The sequence below is a fragment of the Sinocyclocheilus rhinocerous genome, unplaced genomic scaffold (assembly GCF_001515625.1).
Source record: "Sinocyclocheilus rhinocerous isolate Xijiao unplaced genomic scaffold, SAMN03320098_v1.1 scaffold2187, whole genome shotgun sequence".
Taxonomy (NCBI): Eukaryota; Metazoa; Chordata; class Actinopteri; order Cypriniformes; family Cyprinidae; genus Sinocyclocheilus; species Sinocyclocheilus rhinocerous.
Genome location: NW_015641598.1, coordinates 137,322 through 156,570, shown reverse-complemented (window position 1 = coordinate 156,570; position 19,249 = coordinate 137,322). Strand labels below are relative to the sequence as shown.

At 35.5% G+C, this 19,249-nt stretch overlaps 1 protein-coding gene across 1 annotated transcript in view; it reads right to left on the bottom strand.

The window, feature by feature from the left end:
- LOC107755203 (cysteine/serine-rich nuclear protein 3-like) overlaps window positions 1–19,249 on the bottom strand; it is a 64,296-nt gene that overhangs the window by 11,668 nt on the left and 33,379 nt on the right. Inside the window, exon 2 of the mRNA XM_016571918.1 lies at window positions 1,845–2,045. Within this exon, the coding sequence (XP_016427404.1) occupies window positions 1,845–2,043 (199 nt within the window). The 5' untranslated portion in view covers window positions 2,044–2,045. The remainder of the gene's footprint in view (window positions 1–1,844; window positions 2,046–19,249) is intronic.

The following is a 19,249-nucleotide window of genomic DNA, read 5'->3' as shown; positions in this document are numbered from 1 at the left end:
ACTCCACTGGCCTCGCTCCGTTCCCACGGCTCTCGGCCCCGCCCCCACTCGTCACATACTGAATCTTTTTTTTTTTGTGGGTGAGATGAATTAATGCATATTCATATTTATTTTGAACTACAGTAACATCTTCTGATTTCTCTCAACATGGGGACAGGAGAGCTGTCAATCAATAAATTGGAAAAAAAAGTAACTTGCGTTACTTATTTGAAAAAGTAACTCCGATATTCTCTTGTAAATTAAAAAGTAATGAGTTACTTTACTAGTTACTTGAAAAAAGTAATCTGATTACGTAACTCACGTTACTTGTAATGCGTTACCCCCATCACTGATGATGACTGATGCTTTTCTGCTCCACCACTTATTATGAAGTCAAATGCCGGCTCATGTGCTTCAGCTTCTTAATGGTTAGCGGCATGAGGCCAGATGTTTTACGTTTATTGCGAGGATGGATATTTTCTCAAGCCCCCTTCAGACAAGCGTGATGACGATCAATATCAAATCTCAGTGATGCATTTTCCTTTCAAAGGGCCATTTTCTCTTTTCTGCTACCAATTTCGAGCTAGTGTTTTCCCTGGGGACATTCTCTGGGAAAAGGTATTTTCCATCTTCTTCCTCATATACCCACAATTCAGTGCTTTAAAGCAATGACACAACAAGTTTGTGCCAGTTGTCATTAATTTTAAAAGAACAGTTAACCAAAAATAAAATTTTTACTTCTATGTTATATATTTTTTAAACTTGTCATATGTGGAACGGAATGTTGGAATATGGTGTGATTCTTTAAAATGTTTGCAACAGAAAAAATAACAGAATATGTTTTTGGGACTATATGATGGTGAGTAAATAATAACAAAATTACAAATTTTTAGGTAAACTACTACTTAAACATCAGAGAAATGTTATGCATTAACTCTCATTAGTGTCATGACCTGGCAGCTTTTCTCTTTATAAAATATAAAATATAAACTCAATTCTAAGATGAAAATTCTAAATTGTGAGATAAACTCTTTTTATCTCGCAATTCTGAGTTTACAACGCACAGTTCTGTTTTTTTGTTGTAAGTGGTTATTGCAGCTTTTTATAACAAAATTCTGACTTTTCTTGGAGTTTATAACTCGAAATTCTTGCAATTTTGAAAAAAAAAAAGGAACTGTGAGACAAAATCAAAATTGCTAAAAAAAAAAAAAAAGTCCCAATTACTCTTTTTTTTTTATTTTAATTTTAATTTTTTTTTAATCCTGTGGCAGAAACAAGTTTCCTTAAGTAACACACTGAATTAAATGTGAAATTTTGAATTAGAAAAACGGAAATAGTATTTTCTTGAAAAACATACTCCAATAATCTTAAGTTTTATTTACAACTTTAAAAAAAATTATAGTGCAGGCTACTTTTCTCTTTATTCAGGGTCTTTTCAAAAAACCTTTAAAAGGTCTTAAATCAGAGCAGAACATCTTACATTCATAAAGTTGTGGCATTAAATTTTGCATGCATATGTAAAGTGAAGTCTTGAAAAATTGGCAGATATTTGTTCTGGTTTTAATCTTAAACTCACTTAATTTTGATCAATTAAACAAGACTTCTTATGTCATTTTGTGTCTTATTGTATGTCATTTTAACAATTTATAGACCATATTTACATATTGTGTTCCATTTAATATTGTCCTTAAGTTTTCTTGGTCTTCAAAAGGTCTTAAAAAAGTCTTACATTTACCTTCATCAAACCTGCAGAAACCCTGTTATTCTTTAATTTAAATATTCAATTCGTAGTAATGTTGAAACGTCACAGCTTTCTGAATATTTCACCTAAAAGCATTTGATAAAACTGTAGTTCTCTGTCTCACTTGTCCGCTGCAGTGCGTGTGTTGATGATGAGGATGATGCTGATGAAGAATGGCTGAAGTGTGATGCTGACGGGTTGACGCTGTCGCTGCTGTCTCCGCTCTCAGTGCTGGATATCTCCTCCTCCTCAGACTCCCTCAGTGAGGAGCAGGGCGACGCCCCCTCCACCTCCTCAAACTTCCTCTTCAGAATTCCACTCATGGCTGCACGAGACAGAGAGTGTGTTAATAGAGTGCAAGTAAAAATCCCATTCATTTTCTCCACAGACAAATAGATTTGTAACATTTCAATGACACATTATTTCAGTAATAAGTGCATTTGGATGATACATGCTTCTGGAGAAGTCACAAGTCAGTGTGAATTCAATTACATTTAAATTGTATTTACTAATAATCCTGGAAAGAGATCAACCAATCAGAATCACTGATCAAGTCGCTGTTACCATGACATTGTAAATAACTTTACGGTTCCATAAACCATGCAACTGACAAATGACGTAATCAAGTCTCCCCAAATTCTCCTATATTTACATTTGATAATATTTTATTTATTTTATTGTAAAAAAATAAAATAAAAAAAATAAAAATATATATATATGCAAAATATTCAGATATATACAAATATATGTGGGTCAAATACGAGCTGTCCCATTTTGGTGTCCGGATCAAATTAAATTTACAAAAGTGATTTTATATACATAGAAAGCATATTAAATGCAAGTGAAGTGTCTATTTTAATGTTTCAAATAACTTTTGTGAAAATAAAATGTCAATGATATGGGTGAAATACTGATCCATCGTCATTCAGCATAACAGATATATTTATGTAAAAATGAAATAACATACTTATTATGACCTGTACTTATTAAAATATATAAAATAAAAATTGATAATACTTAATTTTATTACATTTTAAATGATTAATAACTTCTTGCTGACAATGGGTAAAACTTTGGTTTTAATGTAATTTTAAATTAATAAATAAAATAAAATTACAAAATATATTTTATACCCCTTATAGTCAATTATAATATATATATATACAAATTTAAGTGTAATTTAAATATAAAATTCAAATATAAGTCAAATTTCTGACTCAATTCCATCATTTGCTATGCTTCACAGTAGGATGATTCCCACATGAAAGACTTTTTGGTGTTTTCAAACACTTTTCGCTTCAAATAAAACTCTATAATGTAATTCGTCTCAGAGCTGGTTTGAGATCCTTATGGAGAAAATAAATGGGGAAAATATACTTTGAGAACCCAGCCACTGAAGAAGTGGTCAGCTGTTGTTGCTCAATATCAAGCTTATGTTTGCTGCGATCCTCAAAGCACTCAATTAGTGATAAGCGTTAAAGCACACATCCTCCTCTCCTTTCCTGTCCTCCTCCTCGCTGCCATTGATCACCAGGCCTCACAGGACCCCAGATGGAAGCAGAGGGAGAAAAAAACTACTAATTGAATTCTACCTCAACCTTCCTGGAAGTCCATTTTGTCTGTGTTTGATTGAGTGTCTTCAGGAAAGAAAACAAATGGGAAACTTGAGATGAGTTGCACTCATAAAGCGGCTACCTCAGCTTCAGGAATTTATTAATCAGAGTACAAGGACACAGCATGACTGAAAATAACATGAAATCAGACTCAAAGGCTCAATGCTGCTCAGAAAGAAATGTTCGGTAGACGGTTGTAAAAATAAGTGGAATCTTCAGAACAAAATAAAAACAAAAAAATGCCGTTTTCACAATGAAGTGAAGTACCCAGGAGAAAATTAAAGGTGCTGTATGTCATTTTTTTGACTGTACTAAAGCATTAGAATACCAATGCCCAATGCCAATTTTCCAGTTGGTGGATAACACAGTGTATTGCAGCCTTGGAAGCCAGCAAACAAACTGGGTCTGAGACTGCAGATTCTACCTGACCCAAAAAGCCTCAGCATCCAACTAAAAAGCACTATGACCAGAGGAATATTAAAACGTGGATTCGTCACCTTCCATTGACAACTGCATTTGTTCCTGTTGCGTGTCCTCAATCTGGCAACCCGTGTGAGCATCGAGTCTGAGGAGGGGCAGGAGAAACATCTCTCTGCAATATTTAGAATTTAGACTGCAGTTCACATTTCAACCACTACCTGTCAATATTACATATTGCACCTTTAAATTAAAATTAGCCTACCTGAAGGACGTTTACCGTTGCCAAGCAACGTGGCACATTAACATAGACGGTGTGTCCGAAATCGCATATTTTCTGAGTAGGTACTACATTTGAATTTAAATTTACTTCACGACTGTTAAAAAAGTATGTTCTATACATTATGAATATGGGAAGTATGAATTAAATCCGGACGTAGTACCGTATTGGCCCGAATATAAGACGACCCTGATTATAAGACAACCCCCCTTTTTCCAGATGTACCTTTTGGAAAAAGGCTTTTTAAAAACCAAATCTTGTTTTTTCTCAGTAAAACACATTTTGTCTTCAATTATTTTCATATTGCATATTTTTCCTATTTTAATTTTTGTTTTGAAAGTATGGTAAAAACTGGTAAAATGTACCAACAATCACATTTTAAAAATATACACTTTTTGATATACCATAAAAAAAAAAACAGGTAGCCCATCTGAATTAGAACATTTAGGCTATCCATCTATTAGTAGCCTACCAAAATCTTATTAACAGTCGAAGTTAAATCTTACTGTAGTCTTCAAATCTGGGTACTGTCTTACGTTTTAAAATCACAAAGGGAGTTTGGTCCCATCAGGGTAACGTGACAGTCACGACTCGTGCAGCTGTAAGGTTTTCTTTTTCTTTTGTTTTTACTCGCGATCTTTACAACACGCATTACATTACGTATTTCATGGCACACTCGTTTTATGCATATTTGGCACCACCTATTGTTGTGGGTGTATTATTGACATGTCAAAGTCTAGACCCTGAATATAAGACGACCGCGTTTTTTCAGATGTATTTCCAAGAAAAAAACATTGTCTTATATTCGGGTCAATACGGTACATCCGCCATGTTGTTACTGTCACATGACCTATCTGTGTCAGTTGTCACTTCACTTCCATTCATAAATCCTCTCCCGTGGCCTCATGGGATAGTAAAGTGTCCATCGTATGTGCACTTCAGAATCCGGGCGGAAGAAGCAGGTCATCCGGGTAATTTTCACCTACTGTTTTTCGAATACTATGAATTCGGACATACTACTTGCCTCACATACTGTTTTTTGCATGTATAGTAGGGAAGTATGTGATTTTGGATGCAGCCAGAGTGTGCGTCACAGGTGTGTGTTTATAATGGCTTTGAATGCATCTTGTCCTAGCAATGCAATAAAACCACTTAGAATAAAGTAGCAACCACATAACAATTCCCTAGCAACCATTCAGGACATCCTAGTAACTAGCTTAGCAACATACAGTATTATAAACACTCAAAACAATTAAGCAACTAGATAAAAAAGTTCATTAGGACATGCTTTGAAGTTGGCTTGAGAAAACCAGACCAGAAAGTTTGAAAAGCTAGAAGTTTGAAGGTTTTCAGTTTGAAGTAGTTTATAGTAGGGCTGCACGATTAATCGCATGCGATATTTAACGCGCATTTTGTCAGAAAGCCGGTTCTGTAATCAGCGGTAAATCTCCATCACCTGCGTGCTTTCACATTGAGCAGCATTAACTACACATCTGGCCCACTACGTAGTCAAAGTAAGATGAAAAACGTAGCAATAACTTTTAACTTTTTTACTTTGTAGCATTAACTACACAGAGCCGCTGTTCACTGACAAGCTGCGCAAAAAATCGCGCGAATATGATCGTGGTTTGGCGCAGCTCGTCAGTGAACAACGGCTCTGTGTAGTTAATGCTGCTCAATGTGAAAGCACGCAGGTGATGGAGATTTACCGCTGATTACAGAACCGGCTTTACTGATAAGATGCGCGTTAAATATCGCATGCGATTAATCGTGCAGCCCTAGTTTTTAGTTTAAAGTAGATAGATGCAGTTGATATGGTACTCAGGTTTGTTGCTAAGGTGTTGATTTGCGGTTGCTAGAGTACCCGGGTTGGTTGCTAGAGTGCTGCTATGCAGTTGCTATGGTACACTGGGTGGTAGCTAGTGTGTTGCCATGTGGTTACTAGGGTGTCCAGAGTGGTTGCTAGTGTGTTGCTACGCAGTTGTTAGGGTACCCGGGGTGGTTGCTAGGGAGTTTCTATGTGGTTGCTATGGTACCCTGGTTGGTTTCTAGGGTGTTGCTATGCGGTTGCTAGGTTACCCAGGACGGTTGCTAGGGTGTTGCTATGCGGTTGCTAGAGTACTTTGGGTGGTTGCTAGGGAGTTTCTATGTGGTTGATAGGGTACCCAGGTTGGTTTCTAGGATGTTGCTATGCGGTTGCTAGGGTACTTGGGGTGGTTGCTAGGGAGTTTCTATGTGGTTGCTTGGGTACCCTGGTTGGTTGCTAGGGTGTTGTTATGCAGTTGCTAGGGTACTCAGGTGGTTGCTAGGTTGGTTTGGATGGTTGCTTAGAATGTTGCTATGAAGTTGCTGGTAAGTATCATCACATTGCTAGCATGTTTCAGATAAATACTATACAAGTTGAACACCTAGCAACCACATAGCAACACATTAAACGACTCAGCATATTATCATACAAAACTAAAAACACTCAAAACAACTACGCATACGTATAGCAACAGCCTAGCAACCACAGGTAAGCAACACTTTCATTGTCTTTATAAAATGTGAAAATTTAGTTTTCTGCCCTTGCATGTAATAAAGCTGTTCCTGTTGTGTTCAGCCTGTTGGATTGGACAGATTTCACACAGATTTCCTAAACCTGCAGCAGCAGCGCATCCTGACTGTATCTTTTCCCTCCTGTCTCCTGCTTATTTCTGTAGCTAGAATTGAGCCAGCAATGAGAAGAGTGAAAAAAGACACACACACACAACTGATAAAGCAATGCGCCAGAGTCTGGAGAGAGAGAGGAAGGCTGGCTGGCAGCCTCATTACTGAAGGAGGGGATGTGTTGTTTCACACTGCAAGTCTCACAGAGCCATTGGCTGACTACTGAAGCCCAGCAGAGCTGCTGATCAACTGCGATTTTGGAGGAAGGGGAACAATAAAATCTGATGGGGATTACATGATGCTCCATCCTCAAATAAATAAATAAACAATAAACAAACAAATAAAAATAACAGCTACATATTATAAAAATTAGAAACACAGAAACTGAAACAATGAAACCGAAAATACAATTTTAATATTTAATAATCATATAATTACACATTTACTCGATAATCAAGATAAAAACTGAGATGCACATACATATTTAATTTGCACGTAAAGCAGTTTTTATATCAACTTTTTAATGATATAATTAGCCTATATTTATAGTTCAGTTTGTTGTTGAAATATAAACATTTAAATGGAGACGATGATAAACACGTTTTCATGACCCATTTATTCAAACATACATTAAATAATAAAGACAACGGATTAAAAATATAATGAATGTGTAACAGACTTTGTTTCATATCAGAATTCAAATCAAAACGCTAAGTTTAATGAAATTATTGGATGGTAAGGCGCTACAAATAATGTTTGGTGAAGTTTTGTTCACTCATCAACTGAAAATTATTTTTAAAGGGATAGTTCACACAAAAATGAAAATGAGCTAAAATCATGGGCTAATTAAAATTTTGAGGTGAACTATCCCTTTAAATATACACGCTAAACTTAAAGGCTGCATTATTTTATCAGTAAAAAAACAGTAATACTGTGAAATATATGTAACTGTTCTATATTTCAGTATAACATTACTGAAAGAACGTAACTTTGAAAAAACCTTAAAGGAGACATATTATGCCCCTTTTTACAATATGTAATATAAGTCTCTGGTGTCCCCAGAATGTGTCTGTGAAGTTTCAGCTCAAAATACCCCACAGATAATTTATTATATAATTTTGAAAATGCCTATTTTGAGTGGAAGCAGAAACACACTGTTTTTTTCGGGTCTTGTCTCTTTAAATGCAAATGAGCTGCGCTCCCCGCCCCCTTTTCCAGAATAGAGACAGATCGACACGCGTCATAATCCGAAAACCACGCCCACCAGGGGGGAAAACAATCTAACGCTATCCCTTGACTTTCTATTGCGGGAAGCTGCCTCCTTGTTATTTCTGACTTATAACAAAAAACAGAGCAATGCCTAAAAGCTGCTATGTGACAAGGTGTACAGTAAACAAGCTAAAAAACCCAGAACTACGTTTTTATAAGCTGTCTACCCAAAAAAACTTGCGTTTAGGACACAAAAGTAGAGCGCAACGTGTCATATTACTCTGAGAACTGCGCCCACTGGAGGTAAACGTAATCGGTGACAAAACCATTCATTATTTTTAACCATGTCAAAGGATTATTTCACCACCCTATGTGAATCTGAGGGGAGGAGATATACTAAGAAAGAACATTTTATTGGTCTATGTCAGTGCCCCTTTTCCTAACCCTCCTTTTGTTTGAGAAATGATCCAACTGAACGGCCCAAAGTGAAATACCCCGACACCTACAACTATTTGTGTCCTAAACGCTCGTTTTTTTGGTGGTCGACAGCTTATAAAAACATAGTTCTGGGTTTTTTAGCTTGTTTACTTTTCATCTTGTCACATAGCAGCTTTTAGGCATTGCTCTGTTTCTTGTTATAAGTCAGAAATGACACGGAGGCAGCTTCCCGCAATAGAAAGTCAATGGAGAGCGTTGGATTGTTGTGTGGGCGTGGCCTAAATGCGCTCTGTCTCTATAGAGCTGCGCCATTACAGCTTGGACCTGCTAAAAACCTCTGTTTTGGTTCTGATTATCATGTCTATCGCGCTGAAATCATGCGTTTTGAACCATATGAGTTTAAACTTCTGATATACGGTTTTCTGAGCGCACACATCCGAAGCACACGGACAGAAAGCGGCTGTCACAGCATGTGAGTACTAAACTAAGTTTTCATTCACACACAAGTTTACGTTAAAAACACACGAGTTACAAAAACAGTCGGTTATGTCTGTGAAGGTAAACAGCTGGGAAATAAATCGCATGTTTATTTTAGATCTGTGTGGCAGCAGCAATATACAGTAAATAAATCAATAAATCCACTGCTCTCTTGTCTCCTCTGAGGCTGGGACTCTAAATAGTGTTCTGTACTCGTCTGTGCAGCCAAAGACAGAACAGTTAGCGTGTTTTGCTCAAACTTTCGCCATGGCATTAGAACTGCTACACTGTTGTCGCTTGCGAAATCAAAAGGATGGCGCCGTGGGTGGAAACTTACAGATTAAGGGGCGGTAATATTATAATGAGATCCCTTTGCCACGTCACCAAGGGAGCGAAATCAGACGCGCTCGCAAAACAAAGTTACTGGGTTAACCTTTTTCACGTTTTCTTGGTTATATAAACCGGGGACCTGATTATAGCACTTAAAACCTGGAAAAGTCCTTTTGGAATTGGAATTTTCATGATATGTCACCTTTAAATGAAACATGCATAACTTTCATATTCATAACCTTGCCAGAACGTTCTGAGAACATTTCCTGTGAGCTGGGACTCCAGTCTTCAGTGTCAAATGATTCTTCAGAAATTATTCTCATATGTTGATTTGCTGCTCATATTATTATCTCTTATTATTATCAATGCTGAAACTTATTATTACCACTGCTCCAGGTGTGTGTTCATGGTGTGTGTGTTCACTACTCACTGTTCTGTGTGCACTTGGATGAGTTAAATGCAGAGCACAAATTCAGAGTATGGGACACTGTACTTGGCTACACATCACGTCACTTTCACTTTCACTTTAGAAAACAGTTGTGCTGCTTAATATTTTTTGTGGAAAACGTGATACTTTTTACAGGTTTATTTGATGAGAAACAAAAAACAAAACGAGAAATGTTTGATTGGATCATTTATAGCTTCAGTTAACATGATAATGTGAAATATGACTAAAATACATTAATAAAATACATGGCATCAAAGGATTCTGCTGCAGAATGGAATCTCGCATGACACCGGAACGCTGTTCCAGTTCATTTTGGCCCAGCTGAACCTCTGGGCAAGACCAGCCTCGGCCTATTGTTTCTCTCTGTGTATGTGTGTGTGTGTGTGTGGTAAAAACAGCAGCTGGAGAGCTTCCAAACCACAGCAGCGCTGCGGAATGTGTCTCCCTCTCCCTCCCATAAGGACAGAACACGGCTCTGTTCTCGACAAACACACTCAAAGCACCTACTCTCAAGCTTTGGAGCAACTGAATCCACAGAAAACTGTATGCACTACAAGGCTACATACTGGGTTACCTTTAAGGTGGCGTCCCAGTAGTTTTCTTGAAACTATTTGATTCTGAGCAATATTCCAATATTCCCACCAGGGAATTTTTCCGCATTTTTCTTGCTTTCCCTGGGAATTGAACCCATGACCTTGGCGTTAACAAAAACAAAACAAAAAAATTAATTAACATTATCTGAAATAATGACACTAAAATATATATAAAACTTATTTTATTACAACTAGTTGTCAAGGAAACGTTTCTCACTTTCATTTATTTTAACTTGATGTAATAAAATGGCTAAAATTAAACCTGAAATAAAAATTAACAAAAATATATAGACATAAAAAACACTAGAAAATTACTAAATATTTAACTAAAATGAAAATGGAAAATATAAGAAAACGAATGCAAAATATTAACAAAAACTATAACGGTAACGCTTTACAATAAGGTTCATTAGTTAACATTAACTAACTACTTTAGTTAACATGAACTAAGCATGAACAATACTTCTACAGCATTTATTCATCTTAGTTAATGTTAATTTCAACATTTACTAGTGCATTATTAAAATCAAAAGCTGTGCTTGTTAACATTAGTTAATGCGCTGTGAATTAACAAACTATAACAATGAATGATTATGTTCATTAACTAACATTAACAAAGATTTATAAATACTGTAATAAATGTATTGTTCATTGTTTGTTCATATAAGAAAACGAATGCAAAATATTAACAAAAACTATAACGGTAACGCTTTACAATAAGGTTCATTAGTTAACATTAGTTAACTACTTTAGTTAACATGAACTAAGCATGAACAATACTTCTACAGCATTTATTCATCTTAGTTAATGTTAATTTCAACATTTACTAGTGCATTATTAAAATCAAAAGCTGTGCTTGCTAACAATAGTTAATGCGCTGTGAATTAACAAACTATAACAATGAATGACCATGTTCATTAACTAACATTAACAAAGATTTATAAATACTGTAATAAATGTATTATTGTTCATTGTTTGTTCATGTTAGTTAATACATTAACTAATGGATCCTTATTGTAAAGTGTTACCACTATACATATATAACTATCTCAGTTAGACTTGTGCCGGTATTCGGTAATGCGATATATCACGGTAATGAATATGCACGATATTGTTATCGTGGGCACTTCTAAATACCGTGAATAATTATATATTACAAATTATTTAGAATTTTGACTGCATTTTAAGAATACTTTTCCCATCAACTGGTCAAAATGCACAACACCGCCGTATGCTGCATGAAAGATGCGTGCGCACTCTGATGTAAACAAGCGCGGACGAGAAGCACATGGCGGAAAATGTGAGAGACGCTCTGGATGAAAGCGCACTTTCACTCTCTGACAGCAGATGGCGCTAAACTGCAGAAATAATAATAATAATAATAATAATAATAATAATAATAATAATAATAATAATAATAATAATAATAATAATAATAATAATAATAATAATAATGGAAACCCTGTAAACAAAGCAGCTGCACTACTTCCGGTTTCTGAATCGTGTTTAAATGATTTAAACAGCCATTCAGATTTGTGTATTTGCTATGATGTTCATCCTGTTATACTGTATTATGACAGCACTTTTTAAAAAACTAAATTTCAACACCGTGATAACACCGTATACCGCGATAAAAGCATTAGCAATTAATCGCAACATGAGAATTTGATACCGGCATATCCCTAATCTCAGTGATACTAAAAAATGGTTCCCACACTTTAAACAAATGAATTCGCATGACCTTTTCATGACCTTTATAATTATTTATCACTGAAAAAATTACTTAATGATTTTTACTCAGAAATTGTTAGTAAATGTCACAAATAATGACAAAGAAATGGCAAGTTACGAAGACTGAAATGGTATTTTCTTGTCAAACTTACTCCAATAATCAGTACTTACAACTTCTAAAAATATATTTTTAAAGTGTGGATAAGGGTTTTTAAGAAACCAGCTAGGCTGATTTCTATATCGGGTACCAATTTTGAATTAACTGAAGATATTGATTAGTGCACAACTATAGAGAGAAATGCAAGTTGGGCAAGTTGTTCAACAAAAACTTAAACCAGTGTATTGAACTTTGCTGCATAACATATTGAACACCGTTTGTGATGCAGACATGAATGATACCTGAAATTACTGTGCAGTTGAGTTTTAATTCAACTAGATTTAGTCATCTTGTCTGGTGGATGTTAAAACAGAAGAAAAAGTGGATTGCAACTGCTTTTGAGATGAATAAGAATGCTAACTGTTGTCTTTTTCCATTACATACTATCCTAGCTTTCAAGGACTGGATGGAGAAACATTCCCTTGATCTAAGCCACAGATCTGTTTGAATCCCACAGCAGTCCGGCGAGATGCGGTAGGTTTGCAATAATTGGAAATGGCTTCTCTAGTTTTGGAGACACAATGTAAGTCAATTTTCTCGTAATCATCATAATTAGTTCCCCTTGTTGAAAATCCATTCGCATTTTCCGTCCTCAGCGGATGCCGCGCTGCTCTGCGATACCCAAAGCGGTTGCCATGGAGACGCTAATACACTGGCACAAATAGTGAATTTCACATTTGAGAGTCATTTCGCTTTTTTTCATTTGTGGGGCATCTACTGCACACACATCCAAGATTCAAAAATAAACGTTCATGCAACGGCGCATCTGTAATCAGAGGGAATTCACTGATGAAATGAGTGTGAAAAAGATTCATTTAAAATACGATTTGGGTTGCACTTGCTGCAAAATTTCACGACATTATTACTGTATTTTCTTACAGCAGATGCGACTTGCAACTTTAAAAAGGTCGATGTTGAAGATCCCGCACTCACGATCGAGACTTCAGCCAGAGGAGCAACTTTTCCCATTTCTTGACACAGTGAATCAGCATGACATCTCCGGCTAACCCGAGGTAACAGGAGCTGACTGCTGTACTAGAGAGAGACGGACTCTCCACACACAGCTAGTTATTTCTCCTCTACATCTCTAGCTCTCGCTCCCTCTCTCTCTCGCTTTGTCTTCTCTTAGCTGCTGTAGTTTTCCACAGCACACTTGCAGCATGTTACAAGTAAAAATCCTGCAGCAACAGCCAGTAGAGACAAAAACAGCCACTCCCCGGACGAGTTCTGTACAATACGGACATACACATGTACTTCAGTGTTGTCAATGCAGCACTGACAACCTACAGCGATCGATACTTCTTGGCACCATGCTGAGCGGTATGAGGAGAGACCTATAGTGGGTTGGGCAGGATGACCACAATCTTATATCACAATATGAGAAATGTTATATCACAAACTGCATATCACAATATAGTTCTTTTGTCTTCAAATTCATCAGAAAAAGATTATGTATGTATTAATGCAATCCTGGGGTAATACATAATTTGGGATAATACTATTTAGGTATAAAAGGTTTATATATTAATACGGTAATGTGGTAATATTTATTACATTTAAACAAAAATAAAAAAGGTTTATATATTAATACAATCATGTAGTAATACATATTTTGGCATAATTTATATTTAATATATTAAATTGATCTATATAAAATGTTTATATATTATTACAATCATGTGTCAATACCTGTTTTAGGATAAAAAAAAAAAAATAAAAAAAAAATATATATAATCTATAAAAAAAGATTTGTATATTAAAACAACTGTGATAATACACATTTTGGGATAATCTATATTTAATATATTTTTAAATATATTATAATTTAAAAAAAAAAGTTTATTTAGTAAGACAATCATGTTTAATGCCTATGTTTGGATCATCTCTATTTAATATATTTAATTAATCTATAAAAAAGGTTTGTATATAAATACAATTTTAATTCTTAATCTAACAATCTTAATTTTAATTTATATATTAAAATAATCATGTGTTAATACCTATTTTGGAATCATCTATATTTACATTTACATTTAGTCATTTAGCAGACGCTTTTATCCAAAGCGACTTACAAATGAGGACAATAAAAGCAGTCAAAACTAACAAAAGAGCAACAATATATAAGTGCAAATGACAAGTCTCGGTTAGCCTAACGCAGTACACGTAGCAAGGTATATATATATACATATATATATATATATATATATATGGTTAAGAGTGGGTTTCTTAAGAAGTGGGGTTATACGAGCCTGTTTAAATGTTGAGGGAAAAACACCAGTGTGAAGGGATGTGTTAATGATGTGAGTGAGTGCAGGTACATCGGCAGGAAAATGACTTGAAGGAGATTAGATGGAATAGGATCAAGCGGACAAGTAGTAGTATGATTGGAAAGGATGAGTTTAGAGACTTCTGCCTCAGAGAGTGGCGAGAAGGATGAAAACGAGTGTATGTTTGCTGGTAAGATGTGTTTTGACAGTTTGTGGTGTGGCAAATTGTGCACTGAGGTTTGTAATTTTATTAATGAAGAATGTGGTAAAGTCGTCAGCTGTTAGAGTTGATGAAGGAGGGGGAGGAGGAGGACAAAGGAGGGAGGAAAATGTTTTAAAGAGCATGCGAGAGTTAGGCAAATTGTTAATTTTGTTGTGATAGTATGTCCTTTTAGCAGTGGAGGCATTAGCAGAGAATGAAGAGAGAAGTGATCGATATACATTAAGGTCAGTAGGTTTTAAATAATTTTTTTTATTTAAATAATTTAATCTATAAAAAACTTTTATATATTAACACAGTCATGTGGAAATACCTATTTTGGGATCTATATATTTCATTTTATAAATGAAAGGCGCTTCATTTCAACATTTCAATTGATTATTTTGGAACTTGATGGAAACAAACCAAAAGATAATTTAAAACAAATGACAAGTCATACTCTCTCTCTCTGAGATATTTTTAATAAATATAATGAAACAGACAACATACTGACTTACACCTATGATGCACATTAATTAAATTTTTGACATTAATGCAGCCAGTTTCAAAGTTGCTTGGCAATCGTATACAGTTAACTTAACGACCCTTAACAAGTTCCTCATCTTGACTGGTTTGGGACACAAATCTACAGAGTTACAGTATGAAAATCTCTACAGGTTGGCACATTCCAACTGACATTTCACCCAGCGCTACCCCTATACTGTAGGTCAAAGCAGCAAACGCTCACATGAAGTTGACCTCAGATTTCCCATCAGGCTGTGCGTGACACATCAGAACAGAAACACAGGTCACGAGTCATGCTTTCATTTCAAAATGCACCAACCTGCGTCCGCCGCTGCTTTACTCTCCTCCCTCACGCCGTTCAGAGCCAGATGAGACGTGCTGAATAAAGGCCCTCCATTGCACTGGGACTCGAGAGGAGACCGGGGCGAGAGAGGTAAACTGCACGCTCCCGGTCTCCACTGCTGTTAGCATACGCTCCGGTCTAAAACAGACCGAAGACTCGCTCTCATTCGCTCGAGCCACACAAAGACTCATTAGCTGCAGTCGGCGGAGGGCTGGAGATTGTGCACAGCGACGCCTGCCTGAGAGATCACATGGGTGGGAGAGAGAGAGAGAGAGAGCTGTGCCTGTGTTCCTGCTGTCTGCAGATATTTTTACCATCATGAGAGGGAGGGAGGGAAAACAGACAGCGTAGAGACAGTCGATAGCAGGCACAGCACCATAATCTGTAGAGGTGAATGAGGGCAACCAGAAATGAGCCGAAAACTCTCATATAAACAGTCAAACACACACACTTGTGCTCAATGGGATTTGTGCTAATGAACTTGTGCTGCACTTGTGCTTCATAAATACTTTCAAGGCGGGTGAAGTGACTCACAGGCAGTCTCGCATTCAAACACTTTAAACATTAGGATGCTGTAATCTCAGAAATAAAGGTACAAAAGCTGTCACTGGGGTGGTACCTTTTCAAAAGGTACACTTTTGTTCCTATTAGGTTCTAATATGTACACTTTAAGTACTAATATGTACCTTTAAGGTACCAAAATGGACCCTTTAGGTACAAACATGTACCTTTTGAAAAGGTACCGCCCCAATGACAGCTTTTGTATTTCTGAGAGTGTACAGTGTTGTGGTAGAAATGCATCAGCTAGTATTTACTGTACTATACTGTATATAATACATGTTTTTGAAAGAAGTTGCCTCTGCTCACCAAGGCTGCATTTATTTAATTAAAAATACAGTAAAAACTGTAATATTGTGGAATATTATTACAATTTAAAATAACGGTTTTCTATTTGAATATTTCTGTTTGTTGAAAACAGTTTTCTTCAGGGTTCTTTGACGAGTAGAAAGTACAGAATTGAGCTGAAATATAAATCTTTTGTAACATTATAAATGTCTTTACTGTGACTTTTGATCAATTTAATGCATCCTTGCTGAATTTAAAAAATAATAATAATAATTTTTGTACATTTTTGTGATTATCAGAGGGCAGGACTGCTTTATTATATTTACATGTAATGGTGAACACAAAAGTGTAACATTTTGTGTCTCAAACAAATCAATATGAGAAAAACTTTAATAAGCAAAATACTAGTTGTTGATGGTTGCCAAGTAACAATATGTTTCACTGCATCAATACAGAATTTGACTGATGTCACTGGACAGCTTTGAATTTGGCTCATCCAATCAGACTTTAGAATAGGAACAATCAATTTGAATAATCAAATGAGATGAAGTTTTATTTGTGAAGTATTTGATTCACTGGATGATCCTCAAACAGGCATTACCACATGAATAATTAATATACAAACTATTTTCCATTGCATTTCTGGAAAAAAAAAACATCTATATTGTAAGATATGTTGTTAGTTATACTGTCATATAAAATTTGCTCATTAAATTAAAAAAAATATATATACAAACAGAGTGTTCAGAATTAAAAAAAACAATGCTGGAGAGTAATACATACAGTATATTTATATTTAGGTTTGGTACTTCTAATATTCATGGAATGAATTTGCTGGTGATTTAAAATTATGCAGAGATAATTAAAATTATTGAGTATATCAAGATGTTTTTTTAATCAGCTTATTTTGTGATCCTAATTTTGTGATCCTTCTTGTCTCATGCCTTTCAAAAATGAATTTTAATGGCTTCTTTCATTTAAACTTCAGTAACAAAAAGAGTTTTAGAGTTGTTTGATTAATTTCTCTGAATTAGTTCAATTAATTGATTCAAAACTCTGGTTCAGTGATTCATTTGTGCCATCACAGAATGTTCACGGACATCTATTTTTTGTGGCATTTTTCATATATTAAAATATTTAGTAAGAATATATGCATACACATTTGCTGTTTATGACTATTGTTATATTGGTGCATTTAAACTTGTGGTCTTTTAGTGCAAAAAAAAAAAAAAGATATATATATTTATATATATAACTATTTTTTTGCTGTGTTTTACTTCTTGCTTTAATCATTTTGAATTTATTTGTGAACAATAGCATTTTGATTGAAATGGTTCTTCTGAATGAATAATTTCTAAGGATATACATAAATATCTACAAAACAGGCCACAGAATATTGCGATATAATACACCCAGCCCTCCACATGCTCAGTAAATAAAGCAGAAATTTGGGTTAAGAGTGCGTTTAAATTAGTCTCGAAAGCTCCTGGGAGTAGAGCTGTGGAGCTATCATTAATGTTAGCATTACAGTTCTTGCTTCAGGAAACCTTCCACTTGAGGGCACACAAATGGCACAGAGAAACACAATCAGAGAGTGTGGTCATCCAGCTATTAGAGCCCGAATAAATGCTTTGATTACTGCTTGTAGTGTTGTGACAGCCGCTGCAGAGAAAGACAAGCGGGACGACTCGTCCTCTGCTCACCGAGGCATTCGGACCTCCTGTAATTAAGCTAAATCTCACTTATTAGACTCTCTCAAATAATAAGTAAAGTCTAGCAATTAAAAATGTGTCAAACAGTCAGTATACCTCTCTGCAACAGAAAGCATAATTCCTGCTGTAATTATTCATTTTAAGCCTATCTAATGCCTGGTAATTGTACTGTATTTTCACTTGCTTAAAACAAGGATAGGCGTATTATGATGTGAGAAGCCTCTAAATCGACAAATCCTTCATTAAAAACACCAATCGCTAATTTTAAAGTGCTTAATCCCACCTATAACAGATTTCATAGTGCGTTTAAACTGTTTTAAAGGATTTCATTGGAAAGGCATCTGGCTTCAGGAGGAAAACGCTTGGATGTGTGTTTTGGATTTAATAAAGGTTTAAATCAGAGCTCTGACCGTTTCTGGCCGCAGATGGATTTATCCTAGACCAGGTTTTCTTTTGGAAAACGTCTTGAGAGACAGCATAGAGCCTCTATGTTACCATCTGATTTGTGGAAAACTAAACATTAAAAGCCTTTGTGACATTGAGAATTTTGCAGTATTACAGTAGCACACTATTGCTCCCTGCTTATCCACTGAAAATGATCGAATACATAATTTCCTTCAATATAAAATGTTTATCCCGACTCGAATCTATGGCCTCGCGGGTCTGTGACCCATTGGAGAGCAGAACAGACAGTCATGAATGGCTCAGTGCTTGATTTCACCAGAAAAATCTAATTATTCCCTCTCGTTTCCTCTCCATCTTGGAATGCTGCCTATTGTATAACAGTCATTTCTAATTTGCATTCCCTCTCTTTCTTATGGGATATCGTACCAGGAGCTCCATTACGTAAATATATATAGATAGATAGATAGATAGAGATAAAAATTTTGCTTTAGTAATAAAAAATTTATAAAAAATCTATAATATTCATTATAATATATATATATATAGAATATAATATATAAATAATAGTTTATATTTATACAAATAGATTATAAAATTTATATTAAATTGGCATATAAGCTCCATTACGTAAAGATGCAAAACATATGACAGGCGGTCGACACACACACACACACACACACACACACACAACTGAGGCTCTGTTCCAAAACCTAGTGAGCTGTCCATGTGGGTAGCATTTTAAGTGCTCACAGCGGGAATGCTGTTCCGAAATGCATGATTATGTTGCCTTTTAAGATGCCTTCATAAGCATGTATTCTTCGTGCAGACGTCAATTTCATAATGCATTTCACAATGCACATTCAGGATGGTATACGAGGTGAAAAAAGTGT